The sequence below is a fragment of the Colletes latitarsis genome, chromosome 5 (genome assembly GCF_051014445.1).
Source record: "Colletes latitarsis isolate SP2378_abdomen chromosome 5, iyColLati1, whole genome shotgun sequence".
Classification (NCBI taxonomy): Eukaryota; Metazoa; Arthropoda; class Insecta; order Hymenoptera; family Colletidae; genus Colletes; species Colletes latitarsis.
In genome coordinates, this window is record NC_135138.1 from 30,031,772 (window position 1) to 30,057,624 (window position 25,853).

The following is a 25,853-nucleotide window of genomic DNA, read 5'->3' on the forward strand; positions in this document are numbered from 1 at the left end:
CATAAACAATTAATTCGTGGAATTATTATTTTCAAGGCACGGTGGGTTCATTTCTCGGATAACTGGTCCTCTGTAAATTCCTTTCGCGGATTTAATAATCCCGTGGACTCAGCCACCGATTGTCTGGTTCAAGTATTAACTAATTTGATGTTAAATCTCATTCTTTCAACTGTTCTTTTACTTTATTACCGAACTGCTCGCATAAATAAAAACATCACATAATAATAAAAAGAAGATCAGGTGGGTTATGAATTCTAATACCGCGAGTTTGAATAGAAAATAGGATTCAAAGCGTATTGCTCTCCAATCGTGAATTCAGCATTACCTGAGAGTCCCAACGATCCACTGGAATTTCTGTGAAATATTTCGAGTCGAGGTTTCCGCGAACGTGTTCAAACTACTTCCGGTTAACCGTTCTCCAGCTCGATGCTCGAGGAGCATCCGTCGTCTCGTCCGTCGGCCACGAGAGCGAACAAAACGGCGTTATCGAGTAGAAGAAGAATACTTCCGAGAGATAAAAGAATCACAGCGATCGCGAGGAAAAGTGGATAAATAGCGGTAGGACGTTCCAGTCGCGAGCACCGGATAGTAAATGGCCGTGCACCTTTTCCAATGGGAGGTGGAGAATCGAGGGGGAGGCAGAGTTCCTCCGTTTCCTTCAACGGTATCCGACTCGACACCCATGAAATAGTTGCGTTCCTCGCCGCAGAATAAATACCCACGGCGTGTTCCTCCGGTGTCCCTTTTTCCTCTTGCTCTCGCTTTATCTTCTTCTTCCATCGTTTCGTGGCCTCGTTTCCTTCGGTCGCTGCCGCGATGTCGTTTGTCTTACTATATCTTTGCCTCGAACACCATCGTCGCGCTTGTATCCCCGGGCTCGCGGCTTCACGAGATTAACTGTATACTTTCGCGTTTACAAGCGAACCGGATCTCTGCTGGCAATTTACTCGCAAGCTCGTTCGGCTTGTCGATCTAAAAGGGCGTTTCATCGACCAGGGAGAACCCGTGCACGTTTGGTTTTACGAAAAATGTGACGTCATTGCGGGGAACTTTTATTCGACGCTTCGAGCACCAGCGTTCCCCAATTCCAGATCTTATACAGAGTGAAAATTTTAATGGGAGATTCTAGAGGCAAAAATAAGACGAAAATCAAGAATATCAATTTCTTGACTGAGGCTTCGTTAAAAAGTTATTAAAAAATTAATTTAAAAAATTTCAAACCATTCTAAAAAAATTATTCTCAGTTACGGGGGGCAATTGCAATCATTTTTGGTGAATACACATACTCCCGAAATCCTACCTAGTTTCGAGAAAAAAATTTGTTACCGAAAATATAATGTCTGATCATGAATGAATGATTCCCCTGAAATTTCATGTGTTTCAAATCGTTCTGAAAAAATTATTTTTAGTTACAGGGGTCAATTACTATCATTTTTGGTCAGTAGACATACCCCGGAATCCTACTCAGTTTCGAGAAAAAAATTCCTTACCGAAAATCTAATTTCTGGCCAGAAATTGTCTGCCCGAATTTTCATCCGAATCTTTAAAACGTCATAACTCCTGAACGGATTGGACGATTTTAATGTTTAAAAAAGCAAACTACGCGTATTTTGATGGAGAATATGTACAAATTCCAAAAATATTCGAAAAATTGTTCCTTGACCCCGTAAATTGAAAAAAACCCCATCAAACTGGTTCAATTTTCAAACACCCATAACTCTTAGAATAGTGAATACATTTCAATGAAACTTTTTTCTGAAGTAGAGCTTATGGGTATCTACAGAAAAGTATTAGACAACTTTCCTATAGGGCATCAAACAAAATTACTAAAAATAAAAAACGAATTTTTAAGAAATATCGTCGGGGGTAGGTGCCTAAATTTTTCGCTAAAAATAAATTTTTTCAAATCGTTCTGGAAAAATTATTTTTGGTTCCGGGGGTTAATTACCATCATTTTTGGTCAATAGACATGCCACCGAAATCCTACTCAGTTTCGAGAAAAAAATTCCTTACCGAAAATCTAATTTCTGGCCAGAAATGTTTGCCCAAATTTTCATGCGAATATTTAAAACGTCATAACTTCTGAACGGATTGGACGATTTTAATGTTTAAAAAAGCAATCGATGCGTATTTTGATGGAGAATATGTACAAATCGCAAAAATATTGGAAAAGTTGGTCCTCAACCCCGTGAAGTGAAAAAAACCCCATAAAACTGGTCCAATTTTCAAACACCCATAACTCCCACAATTGTGAATATATTTCAATGAAATTTTTTTCTGAAGTAGAGCTCATGAGTACCTACAAAAAAGTATTAAACAACTTTTCTGTACAGCGCCAACCAAATTTATTAAAAATGAAAAACGAATTTTTAAGAAAAATCGACAGGGGGTAGGTGCCCAAATTTTTCGGCAAAAAAAAAAAATTTCGAATCGTTCTAAAAAAATTATTTCTAGGTTCTGGGGTTAAATACAACCATTTTTGGTGAATACACATACTCCCGAAATCCTACGCATTTTCGAGAAAAAAATTCAGAAAGATAGACAAATTTTTCGGCGAACGTGATAAATTTCAAATTGTTTTCAAAAAATTATTTTTGGTTGCAGGGGTCAATTATAATCATTTTTGGTGAATAGACATACCTCCGAATCCTGTGCATTTTCGAGAAAAGAATTCAGTACGGGCGTAACTTTAAACTAATAACTTCTTAAAAAATTGGTATTCTTGATTTTCGTCTTATTTTGGCCTCTTGAATCTTCCATTAAAATTTTTTCCAGAGGTGGCCGAACACCCTGTATACTCGAATAAAAATAATTTCCACGCTTAGTTGCTAGCATATTGATAAAGTTATTATGTATATTCAATTTTGGAGACGGTAGAATTCTGTAAAGTTGGATGCATGTGCGATTTAATCCGATTTCCCTGACGCGTCTAACTTATTATCGTCTCTTACTACTTGAAAATTTTCGAACTATATTTTCTCGAAAACCTAGTCTCAAATGAAAAAATTGTATTCTATATTTTCGACTCACTTTTTCACGTAGAATCACCTCATTTTTACAAATATCACGATATCTGTTGATATATTGATTTTTTTCGCAATAAGAATGTACAGGGTACGATACAGAATGTTTCTTCGTTCTCAGCACCCTGACGAATCGGTTGGTAAGACGAACTGGCCAACGTTTTATTTGTCCCCGTCTTTGTTCCTGTTTTTCTGTTTCGGCTGTCGCATTCTTCTCGTTTACTTTCATCCGCAGTTTGCGGTTCCACGACAATCGGGTTACTACGACCGCAGAGTGTGGTCGGTGGAAGAGAATGCGTTTCATTGATCTGAAAGCTGACTTTTTTATGGACGTAGCGTCAAAAAGAGTGTCAAAGATCTTTCAGAATGGATCGAATAATAGAGGGGCATCGTAACAGAATCCTTCGTGTTTCTAAATAAAACGATACGAATCGACGGAATGGAAAAACAGAAAAACGTAGGGGACAAACTTAAATGATTTCCAGTTTTGGACCGTTGGGGCGCTTCTTATCATTTCTGCTAAACAATTTACCGTCACGAAGCGAATTTATCTTGGCGACGGTCGTATCCCGCGTAAACTCTCGGCTATACCGAAGGGGTATAGCTCTCCGTGGATATACCCGCCCGTAACATCCGCAGTAAATCGCGAACGCGAATGCAAAACGATAAGCTGTCGATTCCAGTTTATAAACCGCTCTTCGTGGAAACATTTCTTCCCCCTTGGAGAATGCTAAAAGCTGCAGTCTGTGTTCAATAAAGAAAAGGGGGGGGGGGGACGGGTGGGAGATTGTATGATAACAAAGAAAATAGGAACGGAGGACGAGCGTGTTCCATTTATCCGAGGACGTTGCGCGGAGGACTCGAAGAAAACGAAGGGAAAAAACAACGATCCGCGTTTGTATGCCGGAGTGGCTTCCTAGAAATGAATCGTTTCGTTCTCCATCGCTGGGGAGAGACGAGCAAAAGTTTCTCGTGCTCCTTTGACGACCATTTATCTTTCTCGCTGGACACGAATCATTGGCGAGGGTGGATCGAAGCGCCCGGGACGAATCCTTAATTCCTCCGGACGATACGAAAACAAACGCTTCGCACGAAGGCGCCACTTTTGTATTCCGACAGTGGATACATTTAAAAAAATTTTAAATCATACAATTTTGCACGAGAATCAGAAGGGTATGAATTAGTTTAAGAACTATCGAGAAAGCACACGCTCGCGAAGTTTCGTCAATTACTGTGGAAATAACAGAGACATTTCGGCGTTCCCATTTAAATGGCGCCACGTTCTGTCGCTGTTTTTCCAGATGACAGAACACAAAGAGAGAACCGTGGAACGTTTCACCAGGAGGTCGTTAATTCGAAGTTTACCCCGTCCTGGCCGTCGTCTTGGGGGCAAAGTCACGTTTACACTCTCGAGCCCCGCGACCATTAATAAAAACAGGCGAATGGTTCGTTATGGCTATTCGTAATTAATTGTGTCTTCGCGGCGTCCCTAAGGACGCGTAAATTAACGAATGCTAAGTTAATGGCTTGGAATTTTACGGCCACCCCGTGCGTCTGCGTCCTCTGTTCGCAAAGTTACGGGCAGCAACTTCCAGCAAAATATCACTTAATAAAATTAAAACTAATTAGTTACGTCGAGGTAACCACTCCTTTCTAAAAGAGCCTCACAGAAATAATTTCTATAAAGAATTCGTAGCCTCGTAGTTTCTCTTTTCGATTCGTGGTACGAAATAGGAAAGAATAGTTTAAACGAAACATACAGGGTGTCCACGCTAAAGTGTGACAATAGCGATATTTCAATAACTATTGATGATACGAAAAAATTGTTTGTATGTAAATTGCAGGATAAAATGGGGTCTCTATTTTGGCGTAAACGAAAATTTCGTTTATTGGAATTATATATTTTTTTTTTGGATCATGCGATGGTGCTTTTCAAGACGAATTCATTAAGCTGCATTCACCCGATTTTTATTAGTTTTCAAGATATAACGCTTAGAAATTTACTGATTTTCAGCGGAAACGTCTCGAGGATGGTGTCATTAATAATTTTGATGGTTAATACTTTCCATGTTTCTCACTTTTCGGGCTTACCATTCAGAGCGTAGATCCTTGCTATCGGTTTCAACAGGCAGAGTCAAACACCGGAACAATAGGACCGCTTTTATGGCTTACCACTCAAACCGAGACGTCTCCGCTGAAAATCAGTAAACTTCCAAGCGTTATAACTTGAAAACTAATAAAAATCGGGTGAATAAATTGCAGCTTAATGAATTCGTCTTGAAAAGCACTATCCCATGATCCAAATAAAAATATAAAGTTCCACTTAAAAAACGAAACTTCACCATCACATCTTTTAAATTTTCGGTTACGCCAAAATAGTTATTGAAATATCGCGACTGTCGCACTGTAGCGTGGACACCCTGTAGAATCGAAGCAATTTCGTCGAAGATCGTGGTCCCTCGAAAATGTCCTCGCTGTTAGTTTGCAAACGATGAAATATTCATCGAACGAGATCAACAAGGTTCCAATTGTTTCGTTTAAGGCGAAGGAACTCCCGGGTCGCGGCAAACAATTCGTTCGATTCGCCCCACTTTGAGAAGCCATTACTCGAGGAAGGATGGCGCGACGGTAAGTGATACAGAGACGTAAAAACAGGTCCGACTACGGTTCTCCCTTGCCAATCGTTCGACAAACAGACGCAAAACCCAGCGATAAGGTATGGACGCGCGAATTGCGAACATAAACTGTTGGTTCAATTCCCGCTCGGTCGCCATAAGAGTACGGTTTACACCGGCACGACGAGCGTACAAGTTTTTTGTTGTCCTCTTTGTACCAACTGCAGCCTTTAAGTCCTTGGAGCGAGAAAACCCATGAAAAACGTCGCGAGTACTCCGACGTCAGCCTGCACATTCGGGAAGAACGAAGTTCGTTTTGACGTCGACTTTGTCGAGAGTATCGTGCCTTTTTTCGAGGCGTTAAAAAGGGATGCACGCGGGTCAATTTCCGGGGGGTAAGAATTTTGATTAAAAATTCGTAAAAACCTTATTACGCTCGTACGGTTTAACGAGCCATATTTCGACGATAAAATCGTTTGGGAGTCGTAGCGCAAACACGACTCCGATCGTAATGTCGAAGACGTTCGACGAGAATATTAATTGTCAATATAAACGAATGCCTCGTAAAATCTAGTATACGAGTTCGGTACTAAAACTCTCGTATCGACATTTATATCCACTATATTAAACGTTAAAGTAAATATATCGATACAATCTGATATATCTTATTTTTTCCACGCTCGTAAACAGAGACTACGCAATAACGAATGCAAATCCTATTGATCTAAAAATTTACGCGTTTGTAGGCTCGTTTTCGCAAAGTATGACACATAAAGATTATGGGAGTCGCGTGCGTCGTCCAAACTGGGCCGTGGTCAGAAAAGTTGGAACATTGTTCTGTAGGAGAGCCCAATATGTCGGAAAAGTTTCTCGGTTACTGCTTCGTAAGACTGTATAATACGAGAAAAGGGGCTCGTGTTTAATTTAGAACGTCGAGATTGTGAACTGGGCACCCTCTGAAAACGAACACTCGACGTTGGAACGAGCGTTTTCTTTGATTTCAAACGCGAATACGCCGTCGCGCAAGTTGCAATTGATTCAAAGAGTTTTGGCGCTTCGGTGCGCGTTGTCCCATTAAAGTCGATCCATTTAAAGGATTTCGAGTGTATTCAGAATGCTGCAGGAGCGTAAACCTGCCCTAAAGCTCTCCTTCGTCCTGTATACCGGGTCTGCAAGCGGTTCTGGGGGTCGATAGGGTGTGGCGTCGAGACACCATGGCGCCGATTCGCTTCCTCTCGTTTTCTTCCCTCTTCCACACGCGCGAATGTTCCTCGAGATTAAAACCGGATCGACTGACTTTTAATCACCATAAGCGTTTTAATTTATGACCTGTTGTTTACGTCGTCGGAAAGTGTTGGTAAGCGTCGAAGAATCTGTCACGAATGTGAGAAACTTCTTCGAGATGTATTCCTTCAACCCTTCAGAAGAATTTTTCGGGCGTTAGATTAATTCTGATCGACGTTACGAGGTTCAAATTCGCGGAAAGATTGCTTTCCTCGAAAAATAAATAATTCAGACACACAGCGAGGGTATAAAGCTTTTTAAAGAGAAGGAAATTTGTTCTACCGCAGAGCTGGGTCAGTTCTGAATGGGGAGTCCAGGATCTTGGGGGAAATTCAATACTGTTCAGGAGCATTGAAAACCGTGTTGAACCTTTGCCTCAATACGATTCTAGACACGGTTCGTCCTAGTATGAAAGTAGAAAGTCCTTGGAACGACGAGTTTAAAGTGTTTTAGCAAATAGCGGACGTAGAATATACTACAATTCCGAGGCTGCGAATCTCTGGTATCTTTTATTTACTATTTTTCTACCTTTGGACGCATTATTTGACTTCTTTCTCCCACCATTCTTCGAATTTTACGCTCTTTTGTTCCAAGACTATAGCGAATCAAGTATTAAGTCAAGAAAATCGCGAGGCAGGTTTCAATCGCGGAGTACAAAGACTGTTTAAAATCAACCGTGGTTCTAATCAGCCAGCCCAAGACTTTGCTCTCTATAGTAACCCCCATTGTAATTGACTGAAAGTACTTGGGGCGAATCAAAACACGCCCGCGGAACTTTAAATCTCCTAGAGCCTCGAGAAACTTTAAATCGCGATAATAAAACATTTTCGTTGGGCGAAGAAAAAGAACAGTTTCGAAGTTCAGCCGCGTGTTCGACGGCCATTGTTCCAGGGCCGTGCCAACGTCGCGAACGAGGTTATCCGCTTTAAGTCACTCGGAGATTCATCGAATCGAACGATGGAACAGCAACGAGGGTGCGGTTTTGCTTCTCGTCCCCGAAGAACTGTCGCGATTTTTTCCTTTTCCACATTTGGTTACCAAACCGGTCTTCCGTGTCTCCGTCGCGAAGAACGCGCAAAGAAACCAGCTTTCGCTCAGGACCCTTTTACAAGCATGGAAATTATTTAGTTAAAAATTCATCTCTTGTTATCCGTTGGGGGGGGGGGGGGAGGGAGAAATTTGCTAGACTTTGTAGACATGGAAAGTAAGATGAACGAAACTTTGAGAGACTGTGCAATTTAGTGCACAGCACGAAGATTATAAAATTAAGAAATATAATATAGAACAAACATAGTGAAGAAATCGTAGCTTCGATAATGTTTCAACTCCCTGACTCCCCAGATCAGAAAAGATGGCCGATATTTGATTAATTTAACGCAGAATCGGGTTTGTGATCCAATCTTTAGACACGTTGGTGCGTTACATCCCTCTTTTGTGGACCCATCGGTCACGCTGTTCCCTCTTTCCGGGTCCCCAGATCGTCGAGGGACTCTCATTCTTCGTTCCCCGGCAGCGTGCATTTTTTAACAAGCCGTAACGCGAGTCTATTTCGTCTTCCGGCCCGGGACAGATTCGGTTTCCGGCTTTCGCGACCGACGACGGAATCTCAGCTTTATTTCGTCCCAAATCGAGTTACCGCCGAACCAACTTACCCGGCAGTTTTCCCTTTTTTTTTTGTGTACCGTCGCATTCCGTGGACTCTCGGGACAAGTGTCTCTACGGGCTGCCGGAGTGTCTCGTAAAAGGAGATTGTGCCATGAAGAAAACGCGCGGCGCGACCACGAGCATGACCTTGAAACGCAATATTTACTTTCAGCTTCGAGTATTATCGTAAAACGTTGATTTATTCTCGGTCGATGCACGACGCGCGACTTTCCACTGCTGGGAAATCGGATTCTGCCTCGACTGTGTACGTATTGCCCCGATCCAGATGAATTGTACATATTTTCATGTTACAAATATTATTTGAATCCTAAATAAGCGAAAAGTACGACGATTCTGTTCCCTGAGGAGTTAAAGTGTTTGAGAGAGTGTATATTGTGCACAGCTGCAAAGTTGCCACCTGAATTGATCACCTGAAAGTTCCCATCTTTTTAAAGTTCTTGACGACCAATTGCTTGTTCTAGAAACCAGGTCTACAAGAAGATTATTAAACTAAAATTAATCTGGTCGTCAATTTTTTATCAGATGTCGACTTTTCAGCTTTGCACACTACATAAGCGAGGACCACGGTTCTCCACTGTTATGTTTCATCGTTGAAATAATTGCTTTATTATAAAAACATCTTTTTCTCAATATTGAGAGAACGAGGGAGTTTCAGATGGTCTCCTATCGTAGCTTGTAACAATACTCTATCGATTTAACAGTAAAATTTTCGTCGTTCCGTATCTAGTTTGCGCGAATATGGCATATACTTTACATATCTATCGAATTCAAAGCGGATATGTCCGCATTATTCCCACACACGCACGTCAGGCGCACACACACACACACTCTGCGTTCGGTTATTCCGCATCCAGACGAAAGACGAATTTGTCTTCCGACGGAAACATCTTTTTAAAACCAAACGTTGTATATCTTCCGGAGTTTCCGTCGTCTCCCGACTGTGGCGTTTGTTCTATTCAAATGATGTAATGAATACAAATTGATCATAAATTTAAATTGAACCGTTGTAGAACATGTCGTAACTTATAGCAGGGACCAGATTTCTGTCCTGTTCGTCTCAGTTTCTGTCTCTCTTCGATTTCTATTCGATTACTCGTTCGACTTGGACCGAATTTCGAGTCGATTATAGTTCGATTTTTATTCGACTTTGATTTGATTTCGTTTCGATTATCGTTTGGTATCGGTTCGATTCTCGTTTCGGTTTCGAATCGATTCCCATTCAACTTGTTTGAATTTTCAATTGCTCTTGATTCGATTTGGAAAACACTATTACTCGATTCTGGCTAGAATTCGAATTAATAGTTCGGTTTTGGTTTAACCTCGGCTTGATTCCAATTTCACTTCGTACCGACTTCATTCTGATTCCATTTCCACTTGGGTTCAATAACAGTTTAATTCCTATTCCACTTTGGTTCGACGTTCATTCGCTTTATAGTATCTATTCGATTTCACTTCGGTTCAATTTTGTTACCACTTTCATTTACCCTGACGAATTTTCGACTTGATCGGCTTAAATTCATTCTATTTTAGGACTGATCGATATTATTAGGCTTCCATCGATTCACGCGTTTGGGAAATATTTCACCGACGTGAAGTAATAACATTTATCAGCATTCATAGTGTGTAGATTTTATGCAAATATTTATAATTAACACGTGAAATGAGAATTACTTCCGATAAAATACGCGATTTTATAAATATATTTTAGACCTGGAATCGATATTCAAGGCACGATGACGCGAATTAGTTTAATCAAATTTGGCTTGGTTTCTCGGCGATAAGAGACGTTTAATTCTACCTCTCATCCCATTCTGTTTCATTTAATGAAATATTTTCCAGTGGAATTATCAACTCTTTATCTGCACTTGCAGCTGCCATTCAATATTTATTATTCCAATTTATAATACGTCTATCTTTGGTGTTCGCGTGACATTTTAATACGTCACTATTCGAACATAATTTTATTCTCGACAATCGGGCGTCGAGAAATTACAAAATCGTAAACTCGAAAAGGAAAAATACAAAATTTCCGACAACGTGACAGGACCGCAGAAAAGTTTGCGTAACATTATTGCAAACACACGCTAATTGTCAGCTAAAATTCTCCAACTCGAAGGGGCCCAGACCGTCTCCGAAGCACCGTCCAACATTAATATTGCATCGCTCCATTATTGTCGCAGTTGTTTAAAAAGCTGAAATTAGATTGCGCTGGAACTGCAACGGCAAAATGAACATCGCCGTGGGAGCCAAGGATATTAAGGGAATACACACAGTTAGCAGGAAAAGCAGACACCGTGGAATCGTATAAAAATATTTTCCGGCTTATTTAAACCGCCTCCCTGTTCCGCTTTCATGTTCGCGCGGAAGTATATCCTCGGAGGAACGCGAGATCAACTCGGAAGCACTGTAATAACTGACAAAGTCCCGGCACCGTTAACGTTTACGATCTCGCTGCGAACTACATCACACGCCGGGCGAATCCTGCGAAAAAATACTCTGAGGAAATTCCTGCAGCCTTCGTTATTCAGCGGGGAGAACGGCGCCGCGTATAGAAGCCCAAGATAAACGGGCGACGACGAACAAGAAAACAGGCATGCGAGCCAGAACTGTTCGCGAACGTGAAACTCTACGGAGAAACGAGTTTTCCTCTTCAAAAATTTCGTTTCTGTGCGCCCAGTAATCATATCACCAAGCCTGCGATTTTTAAAAAGTGGAAAATTGCTGAAAGCACAGCTGCTTGAAATTTCCAAGAACGACAGAGTCACGTAAATAAAAATAAAACTTGATTTTTGGTATGCAAATACGGATGCAAGAAACTCTAATTTGGTATCTTCGTTTCTGTACAAAAAAAATTCGCGATATTTTTGCAATTTAATAAATTCTAGAAAATTATTTAGTAAGTAAATTTCGAAATACACACGGAAGGCAGTGTAAATTATAGTGGGTTGTATAGGGATATGATAGAGGATGAAATGCCCTTTAAAATGAGCGTTCGAACCACTCGATAGCTTAATTAGTTCCGAAGATAGGAGGATTTTAGTTTCAAGTCGATGCGGTGGCTAGTTCCGGAGATATGAGGGTCCGAAGTTTGTTTACGTTTCATTGACGCGAGATGAATGTCCACGCGCGCGTATATAGTAAACAGTGCGTAGTAAATTCTTGGAAATACTACGGAACTGGGTCACTACAGTCACGTACGCGGGGTAGGTCAGCGCCACGCACGTGCGACAAGGAGGTCCGACTCCGCGAGACGAAGACAGAGATAGTCGAATTAAAAAAATTACCTTTTACATAAATTACGATATCTCGAAAACGGAAAGTCGGATCGACAAAAACCAAAAACCATCTTAAAGGGGAAGCTTTGCCGCCGCTAACAATGGCTCAATAATTAATAAAACACTAGTAGTTTCGGAACTGCACGCGTTTAAAGTTTTAGTATTTTTAATACGCGTTAATAGGCTATTGTACATGCGACGGACAGTGAGAGAGTCGAATTAAAAAAATTACCTTTTACATAAATTACGATATCTCGAAAACGGAAAGTCGGATCGACAAAAACCAAAAACCATTTTAAAGGAGAAGCTTCACCGCTGCCAACAGTGGATCAATTATTAATAAAACACTGGTAGTTTCGTAACTGCACGCGTCTAAAGTTTTAGTATTTTTAATACGCGTTAATAAGCTTTTCTCAGACGGAGAGTGAAATTTAAAAAATTACCTTTTACATAAATTACGATATCTCGAAAACGGAAAGTCGGATCAACATAAACCAAAAGCCATTTTAAAGGGGAGGCCTTGCCACTTCTAACGATGTCTCATTTATTGATAAAACATTAATAGTTTCGGAACTGCACGCGTCTGAAGTTTCACTATTTTTAACACGAGTCAGTGGACTGTTTAAGAAATTGGACCGCTTTCTCACGATACTTATATTTAGTACGTAACCTCGGTGCATCAGCCATGGAATAAAAATAACCTAAAAACGATAAAAAGAAAGAAAATAAAGACAAAAGAATGCAGCAGCCAAGGCATAATTTATAGGATGAGACTAAAATGATCTTCAAATCGAATACTCTCAGACTAATTGAAGAATAACGATACCACACGCGTGTACCGATGAAGTATTGAGCGAGGGTGGATATAGGCGAGGTCGATGGAAAGCAGCAGCGACGTTTTTAATTTGGAAAGCTCGCGGGGTTTTGATCTCATTAGACGCCGCTGGAACGCGTTTCCTCCACGCGTTGCCCGGGGCGGGCATCCCACCCAGCCTACTCCCTGTTTCTTAACAATTTAAAGAAATTCCAGTCCGAATAACTGCACCGACCCCCGGCGGGCGGGATCGTCTAAAGAGTTACGGTTAATGGAGGGGAAAAATAGCGGGCTGGGAAAGGATAGAGGGAACGCCCGCCGAAGAGGCGAAAGAAGAACGGATTGAAAGGGCGCGGGAGTTTGAAAGCGGCCCCCGTCCAGCATCGGGGGTAAATTGAAAATCAGCCAGCGGCGTTCGGCGAATACTTGGCGAATAGTTTCGCGGCAAACGGAGCGAAGCTGCGTGAGAAAATTCGATCGACTGCGTTTAGTCAACGGGAACGACGCCTTTGTTCGTGGCGTTTTCGAGAACGCCGAGGTTGCTTTAGGAATTCTGGGGACGCAGATCAATCCTGGGTGCCAGAGGTCGTTGGAAGATCACTGATTTTTCGGACGATTGATATTAACCACGCTTAAAAGATTCTCGAAATGGTCCATCGGCTACAATAGCGACCGTCGAAGAAGCAGAGGGACAAACTGGGGATTCAAACTTATTCAGATCATTTATTATACAACGTGTTAACTAAATCAGTAGAACAAATGTCAAACCCAGCGGATCTGCGAGAATAGAAGTGTTGGGTACCCTGGCTAGGAGCTTGCAATGCTTTGGCGCACAATTATCAAGGGACTTTGAACTTGGAATAACTAGAATCTTCGTTGTCCGAGTCATAAAGGAACAGGTACCCGGAGATCCGCCGCCTCTAGTTCTCTCTTGGGTCCCCTTTGCTGTCAGAATCTAATACGTACAACTCCCACGGGGATAGGACCCTCGCCAAACGTGGGAGTTGATGAATAAGAAGGGCTAGGACGGAGGGATTCGAACTACAATCCACAGGATTGATGACCAATCGCTTCGCCAACGACAGTCAACGTCGAAACGTTTCTATCGTGCTAGCGTAGATTCCTTTCGTGCTTAGGCACGGGAAACACAATTCCAGAGGACATTGGAACGTTGCTCGGAGACTCGCTAAGGCTTGTCTTAAGGATACATGACTGGCGGTTTATGCTACTTTAGAAACAATACCGTTTCGTGTAGAATTTAATATCTTATACGTGTCGTGTGTCAACTTGATCCTGTGCGATTGGGGAATAAAGGAAAATGAATTTTCCGGGTGAAATCATGTACATACGCGTAAAGTGGCTTACGAACGTTTATTGGTCAAGAAAATTGTCAAAATACTTTAATCGCGTGCTCCTTAGCGGTAAATAAAAATTGGAGTAATGTATGAGATACAAAAGAATTTCGTCGTTTCGAGGTTGGAAAAGTATTTAATTTCTGGCGTGTTGGTCGTTAAGTCGCGAAAGAAAGTTCATCAAAAAGTAAAAAGTTATTCGACCAACCTACTTTTGTCTGCATTAATTATGATCCGATGTTCTGCTGTTACACTAACGACTAACAAGTATCAGTCACGATAGAACTTCCGCGTTAAGTGGATGAGAAAAGTTTCCCTAATACCATCTAAAGGTGAACGAAGGAGGAAGATGAAGGCTGGGAAGGGGATAGGATTGATCTAGAGACCACATCGAAGAGATTAGTCGTAGTTTGGCGATTCCTCATCAGGCGACGACACCAAAGTTAAAGCGTTCGTTCAGAAAGCTCGAACCAGGTTCATTCGATTTCACGAAGCTTCTTCGAAAAAATGAGGAAGCGATCGAATTCGTCATTTTTAGTAATTTTAGAGATAGGATTAATCTACGGAATCATCGAAGAAATTAATACGCGATTTTCATCCGAGTCGAATCATTCGTACCCTGGTTTCCGGTTCGCTGAACTTTCTACCGACAAGAAATACCCTTTCAGAGGGGGCTGAGGGGGGTAATATTCGACGAGCCTATCGAAGCAGCAAACCCAATGCCAAGGTGAACCATGTACGCCATTAAAAGCTCGTTAGAAGGAGGCGCGCAAGTTCTCGAACGCAGGAAGTCGTGTTCGAGCAAAGCATCGCGTAAACTAACCCGATTACTCGCGAGATTATGCTCGTAAAAAAGTAATCTGCGATTAAATTAACCGCGACGACCGCGGCGTAGAAAAATCCGATCTTTTCTTTTCTCATTTTCGTTACCCCTCCCGCCCCTTAATCGCGATCCAGCTTGATCAAATCCGCGGATTAATGCTCACCTGCGTCTTCACGTCGCCGCCGACTATAACCTTCGACTGGAAATTGCTCTGTTCCGTGAGAATCTTCGCGTTATTTATGTAAACGTCCTCGCCGTGCGTGCCTGGCCGTCTGGTGACCCATAAGGGCGGATTACCCTCGAGCTCCGACGAGATTGAATCCCCCAGGTTCTCGATCGTTTTCGGAAAGTTTGCTGAAACAAAAGGACAGACACGTTTTACACTCTCTTGCCGTTAATGATTATGTACAATATGGAAATTAATCGCAGCCTTCTTCAAACTTAGCGTGCACCCTTACAAAGTAGAATTACAACTTATTTATATTTTCAAATTTTTTCTTTAGGTGGTCTTGTATTCTATTTCATCGAAAGAATTTAGTATTTTATTTTATTCCTTAGTTGCATTAATTTTTGTAAGTTTCGAATAAAAGTTATTAATTTCTGTAACTTCTGTTGGGGGTAGATGTTTATTCCTGGTAGATGTTTATTTGGGGCTATTTTATTTTATTCCTTAGTTGTATTAATTTTTGTAAGTTTCGAATAAAAGTAATTAATTTTTGTAATTTCTGTTGGGAGTTCATGTCCTTCGCGTGGCCGAATTTTTAAAATCGCCCAGCGGGGGGAAAAAAATTAAACACCGCCGGTACTATTGTAGCAACGGTACTTGGTCAGTGATTGGAAAAATATCGAAAGTTGAAAAATTGGTCCCCCATGAGCTAAATCCAGCGCGCAAACATTTGTGTTTCGTCCCAAGATAGGGAGAAACGGTGACTCGTTTCGCGAACGAATTGCCGTCGGTAATGAAAAATGAGTTTCCGGCTCGGATCGTATTCGATGGCGGAAAACGCGCGGTGAAAAACTGGCGTTCGAAAGCAGAACATCGGCCAGCAAAAATGTTCGGCATTTGTTTGGTATCCACTTAAAAGTTTGAAGTCGATCGGACTGCAATAGGGGGAGATCTATATCTTTCGTGTTGATCGATCGCGTGCAACTTTTGCGAGAAAACTATCATCGCTGCCGAGTCGCGATGGAATTCCCTTCCGTCGTCGCGATTGGATTGACCGTGGACGGTTAAAACAAACTTCTAACGTCGAACCGATTCTGAATGTATTTCGAATCTTCAATTTTATTTCCAACGAGGCCTGAATATTTTGCCATTAAAATTTTCTCGTTCATAAATCAGGATTACAATTTATAATTATATAATTAGTCTTCTATTTTGTTTTATGTGTTCTATGTACTGTTTATCTATCAGTACTGTTCTTTATCTCAACTATACAAATATACTAAACTATAATATTAAAATTGATAGTGCCACTTTTAATACTTCACTGCATAATGATCTCGATTGAGAGGATTATAAAAATAATTCCAACGAATTTTCTCGTTCATAAATCAGGATTACAATTTATAATTATATAATTAGTCTTCTATTTTGTTTTACGTGTTCTATGGATTGGTTATCTATTAGCACTGTTCTCTATCTCAACTATACAAATATTATACTAAACTATAATATTAAAACTGATAGTGCCATTTTTAGTAGTTTATAATGTGCTCGATTGAGAGCATCGTAAAAAGATTCCAACGAATTTTAGAGGATTTCCAATTGTTTCCAACTTCGAATCACACTAGGACTCGTGAAAGGTGTACGTTAGAAAATCTATTTATCTCTTCTATTCTATCTATTCTATCTATCTCGAAGCAGAATCGTCGTTTAAACCCGCCCGTCGAGTCAGCCACGTAGCTTGGGTTTTATTTGCAAACCATCCGCGGAGTAAGGGCGCTGGGAAGAAGGGCGAAAAGCTGGAACGACGTAGAAAACAAAGCGGAGAGGAAAAAGTCCGCCGGTAGAAGTACAAAGGTGGCTTTATTATCTCGTTACAGGTTGGAATGTCCTCGTAATCCAGAGGTTTTTCCAGCCTCCGAAGCTCGCGGGAAGATATCGTTCTGCATCCTTGTAAGAGGGGATGTTCAATCCCGACGCGAGCAGAAGAGCAGAGCGCGTCCAACAATAGCGCTCATTACGAACGCAGGGAATTGGGTTCTGTTTCGTAAACTGCTGGCCGCTTTCAGGACAAGAGGCTCTCGTTTGCCCCGCAACTAAAGGGAGCCCGTCTCTTTCCCGAGGAAATGATTTTCTTTAACCGTCCGCCGCAAAGGTGATCTGCCCCGGAGAGTCGACAACAGTTTCGACGAGCTTCCTGGCTACGAGACGCCTTTGCCCGCGATTCTTTCCGTTTGATGGCGGGCCCGTTGACCGTTTTACCGTCGCGTCAGCGAAAACGCTCGTTTCACGTTCGGTAGTCGCTACGGTGGTCTGCGTTCGATTACAGCGAACCCCGGAGCCACCGTCGACGAGGACATCAACGGTTTTTACGAGGCACAGGCCGGCCACTTATCCGAAAATGATTCCGCTCCCGGCGGGAAGATCGATAGAGATCCTATGCACGCCCCGTGATCGACGAGAAATTCCAAAGCAGATGTTCAGAGAAAATTCTGGCGGATTTGGAGAAAAATAGATGGATCGGTTTAAACTATTAGTAGCGAGTTATCCTCTGGATCTTTCTCGCCGTGGAGTTTGATCTAAAGGCTCCTTTTACCGGGAGACAGCTACCATCCGGGAAGACCCAAGGCTGGATCAGCTGGAAAAGCCTTACTGATGAGTTCTCTGGCTCGGGGATTCTCAACGGAGGCCGCACGATCCGTGTTGTATACGTTAGAAGCCACGAGTGGAAAATGGTCGGAAAAATTTTTTGTTTAAAATGTTCTCCAAATTGAAAGGAAAATTGTGTTTCCTCCGACGCGTTACTCATTTCAAGACGACGACCAATAAAAAGGAAAGCGCGCATTATTCATTCTGAGCGACGAGTGGTCCGCAGCGACGAGGAAAAAAAGGACCTAGACAAATACGTTCCATTCAGCGATCAATAGTACCGTTGATCTCTGCATCGTTTTGTCCCAGACGTCCCTTTCAACGAAGGCGGATGATTAAGTCTTCGATCGGATCCCATTTATTTTCGCCGCGAAGCCCCTTGGGGGGCACAGGTGTGATGGCCGACCACAAAACGAGAACACTCGTACAAAGCTGCTTGCGTCGCGATCGATTTATATTTCCCTCCCCCCCGTCACCTTCCGTTCCTGGCCCGAAAACTCCGCCGTTCCTCGTCCAGTTTTGTAGTCGATAGCAGACTTCCGAAGCGTCCGGCTAACAAAAGAATAAAGCAAAAATACGCTACCGTTTGCACGTGTCGTACGGCGAAGTGTCAAAAGCTCTTGTCCTGGCGACAACACGGAGGATCAAGTCGTCGATTCCCTGCACGGCACAGAAATAGAATTTCCCGGAGTTTCGCTGCTGACGTAATCCTCGGCAAATATCTTTTTTTTACCCGCTTCGAGTCTGCCTAAGGGCTTGGATAACAGAGCGCGATTCTGTTGCCGCCAGTTTCATCGAATGGAAGTGAAAAATGAACCGTACTCCTTTGACGTCTGCTTTCAGAGAAAATCGAAGGATTCCTATTAACCTCCTCCGCGCGTTAAAACGAAACCATAATTAAGACTCGTTCTCCACAAATAAAATTACGATTACGAAACAAAGTTTCGAACGATCGATGGGATCGTGAGCAGCATTTATACAAAGTCGAAATTTTTTCCACGGAAGTTTAACGACGAGCAGACTCCGGAGTACCTTATAGAAATGCTGAAGCGTGGCCCGCGAGTTTGGAATAATCTCGAGCGCTGGTTGCACGGTCGTTTACACGGTCGCACACCAACGAATATATGTATTCCGGTACATTGCGAGGCACGGAGCGCGGCATCTTGTTTGGACACTTCTTTAAATCAATTACGAGTTCCCCGGGCAGGCAAGTTCTGCGGGCAAGTAGCACAATTCATCCCCTTCCATTCCCGCCCCCGCGTCGAACAGTTCGACGAAAGTTCGACGGCCACCCTCCCGATGGTACGCGGCATCAAACTCTCGGTTTCCGGATTGTTTGCCCGACCTCGACGAATTCAATCGGCGAATTTGCGATTCAGATGATGATCGGGGCAGCTTACGCTCGCGAAAATTTGGACGACACGATCGACCGGACTGGCTCGTGCTAGAGATTCTGAAAATTCCCCTCGTTATCGCCGGTTGTCGTTTATTCCGTCCGGGGCAAAAGTTCTGTCCGTGCGTATGCTCGAGTTGAACGTTCTATGGAATTTTACAGAGAACTTCCATTATTTAAAAGAATTATATAGAACGATTCGAATAATAATAATTATTTCTTATACTCGTTTACTGAATTTTCTATAATAGAATATTGTAATTAATTTTAATAGAATTGGTGCCTAAATATATCTAAATTCTTTTTTAGAATACAAATAATTCATTGTTATCAAATACTGCTATTACATTCTTTTATTTCGGTCTTTTAACTTCAAATATTCGTAATAATATCGTTGTTGATTAACTATAACGAAACAGTACTTCATATGTGAATAAATAATACATAATATTGTCAAATTTTCATCGATTTAATATAGATGAATAGATTTATTCTAAATGCTACTGTTTAAATTTGGCGGAGAGTGGTACCGTCTTGTGGCGCGCCCTAGGAGCGTCTGCGAAACTAGTCGCGAGCGATAGTTGCGGAAGCGTGGATGTACGCTGTGCGAGTTCTCGTTTTTTGTCTGCCAGTTAAGTGATTTGTTGTAATTACACCATTGTTAGCTCCTTAATTAACACGTACGGCTTCTCCGGTGCTTCTTCGTTAAGATGGACAACGTTTCTGTGTCAAAGGTAGGCTGTAACCTGTTGCTTTTACTTACATAACCTCGAAGTGCAAAGGCGGAACTTGGCACGCTTGGCGTGGCTGTATCGTATAATCTGTTTTTGAAATATTAATACATTATGAAGCATGAATTGCGAAGATCGTATCGCGTTTGTTTTGTTTGCTAATTTAGATTTAATTCTTCGTACGTAAGACACATTTAGACTCCTTTCAGGGCGTTTTTGCATACGAGGGTGCTTATAAAATCGGTCAGAAAAGGAAGAAATTTGCGTTGCCAAATTATTTCGACGAACCTTGGTATGTTTCTTTTCAATTGGCATGGTCAAGAATTCAAAATGCTGCAGAGGTATTGCATCTGTGTAAAACATTGTTGAATGATCAAATTATATGTCGTGCTTTGTTGCATCAATTAGTTCTACTGAAATTTTAGGATATACGGTCCAATATGTTTCAACAAATTTTGGACGATTTAGATAGTTTTGTTTCCACTATTAAAGAGAAGACATTAGAAAGTCTCGAGAATGAAATACACACAGCTATTGTATTAACAGGTGACGATCTCCTTTAATGAAATATATTTTCTATCGGTGCATCTTTTGATAATAATTGTATCGTAGGAATTAATGTCCCCGATCATGCAATAATGTTTACAAGAATAATTTCTAAATTACAACCAATATCAAAACATATAGCAGTTCTGTGGAATAGAGATTCAAATAATATAAGAAGTATCTTAGAAGAAACAATTTATCAGCTAATGAATCATGAGAACACGGTTAGTGATTTTGAAACTGAGCGTAATAAAATTACAGAAAAAGTAAATATTTGTTACGCTACAATTGTTTGTAGGATGAAAATGAACAGATTAAAAAGAGTGACTGTAACATGAGAGCTTTAAAACTGTGGTATCAAACACATTGTAATCCAGGAGATCCTCTTATTATAATCATAACTGATTTTGAAAGTTCTTCGCCTATAGTATTACGTGACTTTATTTTGATATTGAGGTATTTTTATTTTTTATTCCTGTTTTATGTTGCAGTTTGCTTTATAATTTCTTGTCTCTTTCAGTTCATATTCACACACAATAAAGTTTATTCTTATATTTGGGGTTGCTACTACTTTGCATGCAATACATAGATCTTTAACATATGATGTTACATCAAAATTAAACGTGCAAGTAATGAACATTACTAATTTAATAGTTTACAAAATTGATAGTACTTAGAAAACATTTTTTTGGATCTACAATTATTTTGTTTAGGTATTTCACACACAAATTCAAGTTAATATTCTGTCAGATGTATTAGAAAATATAGTTTTCTGCTCAGAAATACCATTTAAATTGACTGGACGAGCATTCCAGTTATTGACAGATATATTTTTGTTTTACGATTTTTCTGTTGAGAATTTTCTGCAAAGTTATAAGGTATTTAATTTTGAACTAGGAATAGTTTCAAGATAACTGTAGGGTAATTTTCCTTCCTGTTAAATTTTTAGATATGCATGATACAACATTTTTACGCGAATAATATAACGTCTCTATGCTGTCATCCGCTAGAGATACGAAATAGAATGTCTACCTTAATCGATGAAGATTTTGAAGAATTAAAAAAGGTACCTTCTATAGCAAATTACATTGAAAAATTACAAAAAGAAGAAGTTAATAACGAATCTCTCGACGAGGAAACATTCAAGGTACATTTAATACAATGGAAAAAAGGCTGTTGATTTTGTATTCATTGATTCCAGAATTAAATTTATTTTAGAGAATATTAACTAAATTGTTAAAAGAATATCATCGATACATGCATCAGTTTTTAAGAGTATTAAGGTGTCTGCACCATCTCGTGTCGACATTGCCAAACGCACCGATGGGTAAACAGGTACAGATCAAACGAGCATAAGAAAACGTTTTTCTTAGGAAAGTATAAATAAATATCTCATCTACGAAACGATTGTAGCTACGCGAATTCTACGCGAGAGTAGTAAACGTGAACGATTTGAAAGACTGTCGCGAGTACAAAGAGTGCCTGCAACTCTTGAGTTTTCTATCGAAGCAAGAGCTTCTCTGGAAGCTGAAGTTCATTCTTTCGACCATCGAAAACTCGCGAAATTCGGGCATGATAAAGGTGAAATCGGACCTTCAGGGTCACGTAGCGAGAATCGAAGAAGCTAGCTTAGAAGAACCAGTCGCGCCTTCCGATGTTCTCGGTAGCGGCGAAAAGCTCAGTCGACTTGAATTGAAAGAGGTTTGAAATTCACTGTCTTGAAACGTTGTCCTAGTTAAGAAACTCAAAATCCTATATCTGAGGTTTCGTTTCGTCGCAGAGATTGCTAAAAATGTCCAAAATGCACACACGGTCGCCTTACAAACAAGCGCAGTTAGACGTGATCAATTACCTGGACCAAAACATGTTCACCGCTTACTTGGTAAATCCAAATCGCATAACAGCGCACGAGATATTCTGCTTCAGCGACGGCAGTCTAGCCAAACAACACATTCGTGGGTCTCTGAGGGCTGCGATACACACGGGACTCAACGATCCACAAGTGTACTTGAACGTAAGTGAATGGGGGAGAAAGAAAAGTATTAATCTGGCTTTGATAGAATATTTCAATTAATGAGTCAGGCAGTAGAGATGCGTTTCGATCGAGTTAGGAACAGGGATTATTAGATAGATTTTGCCAATCTAACTCTAGTGTTATTTCTTTAGTCCTATGTCTTTTGAAAGCAACATTTGGTTCCATTTGTCTCTAAAACGTTGAGATTCGGTAGCTTTTCTATCGCAATTGATGATTTTCTAACGCTTCCCATCGATCCACCATCAGGGATCGTGATAGATATCAATTATAGCTCGTCCGCGATGGGGAACGACGCTGAGGCGTCGAAGTTAATTGGAAATACATATTTCAGTGCGAGTGCTGTAAATTGGAGAACGACGAGACCATCCCGTCCACGCTGCCCGACCTCAGTATAATTTACAAGCTGCACTTGGAATCCAGGAAGCTGATCAATATGTACGACTGGCTGCAGGTAACAATCCGTTCGTGCTCGTGTTTACAGGTTAATTCAGGTTATACTTACGGTCACGCACCTGTGCTCGTCCGCCTCGTGATTTTAATCGCTCTTACCAGTGATTCACGCGAGCACGACATTGTAAATGGGCCTCGTAGCAGGGGCGCGGACTGTTTTATCGTCTGCGGTTGTTAGAAGCTTGAAAATGCATCGGTCAAGTCCAACGAACCACCGGATACGGAAAATTGGGATCCTCGGTTGGTTGCAGTCCCAGGAACAACACCTCTAATTCACAGTCGTACATCAGATTTGTTCCACTCGAGCTTCAAATTTATTGCATGAAATCTTCTTACAGAGTTCGACTGCAGGATAATATTAAGTCTTACAGGGTGTATTGGTTATTTTGGTAAGCAGGCTTGAGGATGCAAAAGAAATCCTTGGTGTTCTTTGGTGTCAGATTTTAGAGTTTTAGGGATTTTAGCAATGTGTAAACGTAGGTTTGTTTACCTTTTGGTGCCAGAACGTAGTCGTAAGGCTCTAACTTTGTACTTGCTTTGTGCACTGTATAAAACTGCGTGGCAATTTAAGGGAACGAAAGTTCCCGTTTTCGAGTGCTCAGGCATTGACGGGTGGCACATTTGCAGGCATTTTTGATCGTTACGAATCCCGAGAGCGACGATGAGGAGCAACGTAACGTGGATCCCCGACTGCAGTATCCTTTTTCATTTAGGTGGAATTTGCGCGAATGGTTCGGGGGTAATGGGCCGCGTCAAGATTTGTCTAACCACCGGCCGTTTGAAATTCATATCATAGCTCGTAATGGCGAAATCGTAGCCAGTGGAGATAATTCGCTCGGCGTTACATACCTCTTGTTTGAATAATTCACGCGTGTTCCCGTGTGAATTTTATCGCGCGCCAAGGTATCCTTAACAGAGATTTAGAGCTCGTTTTACTCAAGCGGTGGCCGAGCTGGAGTTCCTAGGTTTCATCAAGAGCTCACGGAAGAAAACGGATCATGTGAAGCGGCTCATGTGATGATCTTTAGGTTCGAATCTCGTATACATCGAACCGTTTTCATTTTTTCTACGTTCGACTATTTTTATACTATGTTTGTTTAATTAAAAAGGCTCAATCGTCGTTTGGTTCCTATCCTTTTCTCCTGAGCGTTCTTTAGCATGTAAATTATTATTTTAGTTCCTCGTTAGAGATGAATGTAAATCCTGAAATTGAAATCCCTCCTTTCTCCATTTTTTAATACAGTTTGTCACTTAAAAATTTCATAAAGACTTCGACGTTGAATATCTAGCTATACTTACTATACAACTGCAATACTATCGAGTATGAGAGAGGAAATTGTGTTGATCTCTGGGTTCGAATCTCGTATACATCGAACCGTTTGCGTTTTTTCTACGTTCGACTATTTTTGTACTGTGTTTGTTTAATTAAAAAGGCTCAATCGTCGTTTGGTTTTTATCCTTGTTCCCTGAGTGTTCTTTAGCATGTAAATTATTATTTTAGTTCCTCGTTAGAGATGAATGTAAATCATGAAATTGAAATCCCTCCTTTTTCCATTTTTTAATACAATTTGCCACTTAAAAATTTCATAAAGACTTCGACGTTGAATATCTAGCTATACTTACTATACAACTGCAATACTATCGAGTATGAGAGAGGAAATTGTGTTGATCTCTGGGTTCGAATCTCGTATACATCGAACCGTTTGCGTTTTTTCTACGTTCGACTATTTTTGTACTATGTTTGTTTAATTAAAAAAGCTCAATCGTCGTTTGGTTTTTATCCTTGTTCCCTGAGTGTTCTTTAGCATGTAAATTATTATTTTAGTTCCTCGTTAGAGATGAATGTAAATCATGAAATTGAAATCCCTCCTTTCTCCATTTTTTAATACAATTTCCCACTTAAAAATTTCATAAAGACTTCGAATATCTAGCTATACAATCGAGATGCGTTTACTACTCAACTGCAATACTATCGAGTATGAGAGAGGAAATTATTAAAAGAAGAGATAAACATAAGGTGGCAATAAAACCGCCAGGATTAGCCTGCTTTTACGTTTAGTAACAGCTTTCCGGGATTTCAACAGCCATTAAGATCGCAAGTCGAAATTATTCGTAGAATATTTTGAATCCGTGCGATAAATCCTACAAATTCGACACAAAAGGGTACGAAGAATATTGGGTTTTCGATGGGCGCCATTGTACGCGGGAATATCTCCCAGCCTGCGCGGCGCGATGAAATATTGCTGGCAATAATCCGACAATATTTAGCGCCTCGCAGCGTTATCGCGCGCGCTCGAGTATCAACCGTGTGCATCAATGTAATGCACATTTTGCGGGCAATTCGAAACGGTAATTTTATTAGGCCACTAAGAGCCAATGGCGATTGTTTCCCAATAACAGATGCCTCCTCGTAGCATCGATACCCTTAACGAGTACCTCTGCTCGCATTCCAAACGTACGCAAACTTGGCGTGTTTCGCGAGGAAGTTACAATTGTACGCTGACTGCAACTCCGCTAATAGAGTTTATGTTATCAGCGTCTAACGTCGTATCGAAACTCAGTTGTACCGAACAACCTGTGGATTATATCACTACGTTACTTTGTTAATGGATTTTAATTAACGTCTGCGTCGTTTAAACGCGGTAGACTGTTATTATTCGACATAATTCCCTTTTCACAATCGTACACAGCTCCGAGAATTTAATAGAAATATTGGCGCCCGATCGTTCGCCGAGTCCATTCAGAAAATTTAGTTAATTTCATTCGTTCAATAGCAATACGAATAATAACAGAATCGTATCATATTTTAACCCTTTGCACTCTACGTACCATTAACTCAAACTTTGTTTATGTATTTGGTTCTATATAATCACTCTAAAAAAACAATGTTATTGTGTTCCCTTAGAGTGTACATCCAAATTAAAAGAAAAATAATAAAGTAACTTACCATTAACTCAAACAAACTTTCTTACGAAATAGATAGTAAATACTCCAAGCAAACATCTTTGTTTCTGTATTTGGTCCTATATAAT

At 40.9% G+C, this 25,853-nt stretch overlaps 2 protein-coding genes and 1 long non-coding RNA gene across 7 annotated transcripts in view; 2 read left to right on the top strand and 1 right to left on the bottom strand.

Moving 5' to 3' along the window:
* The window catches only part of LOC143341908 (uncharacterized), a 66,314-nt gene extending 49,265 nt beyond the window's left edge, over positions 1-17,049 (top strand). The window contains exon 3 of the long non-coding RNA XR_013079694.1: positions 16,898-17,049. This is a non-coding gene — a long non-coding RNA (uncharacterized LOC143341908). The remainder of the gene's footprint in view (positions 1-16,897) is intronic.
* The window catches only part of Fas1 (fasciclin 1 Fas1 domain-containing), a 379,485-nt gene that overhangs the window by 65,760 nt on the left and 287,872 nt on the right, over positions 1-25,853 (bottom strand). For all 3 annotated transcript variants that reach the window (XM_076765289.1, XM_076765290.1, XM_076765288.1), the window contains exon 3: positions 15,015-15,205. In XM_076765289.1, the coding sequence (XP_076621404.1) occupies positions 15,015-15,205 (191 nt within the window). The remainder of the gene's footprint in view (positions 1-15,014; positions 15,206-25,853) is intronic.
* On the top strand, positions 19,640-24,311 carry Orc3 (origin recognition complex subunit 3). 3 transcript variants are annotated; one of them, XM_076765291.1, is made up of 14 exons: positions 19,640-19,793; positions 20,000-20,131; positions 20,216-20,336; positions 20,403-20,560; positions 20,635-20,792; positions 20,857-20,965; positions 21,050-21,214; positions 21,286-21,483; positions 21,555-21,671; positions 21,750-22,037; positions 22,117-22,350; positions 22,703-22,822; positions 23,449-23,516; positions 23,746-24,311. In XM_076765291.1, exons 1-14 carry the CDS (start codon positions 19,770-19,772, stop codon positions 23,837-23,839), a joined length of 1,986 nt encoding a protein of 661 aa, XP_076621406.1. In that variant the 5' UTR covers positions 19,640-19,769; the 3' UTR covers positions 23,840-24,311. The 3 variants fall into 3 exon arrangements, 1 of the variants encoding a protein (XP_076621406.1); XR_013079690.1 differs by having other exon boundaries at positions 22,703-23,516; positions 23,746-23,826; XR_013079691.1 differs by having other exon boundaries at positions 19,793-19,927; positions 19,958-20,131; positions 22,703-23,516; positions 23,746-23,826.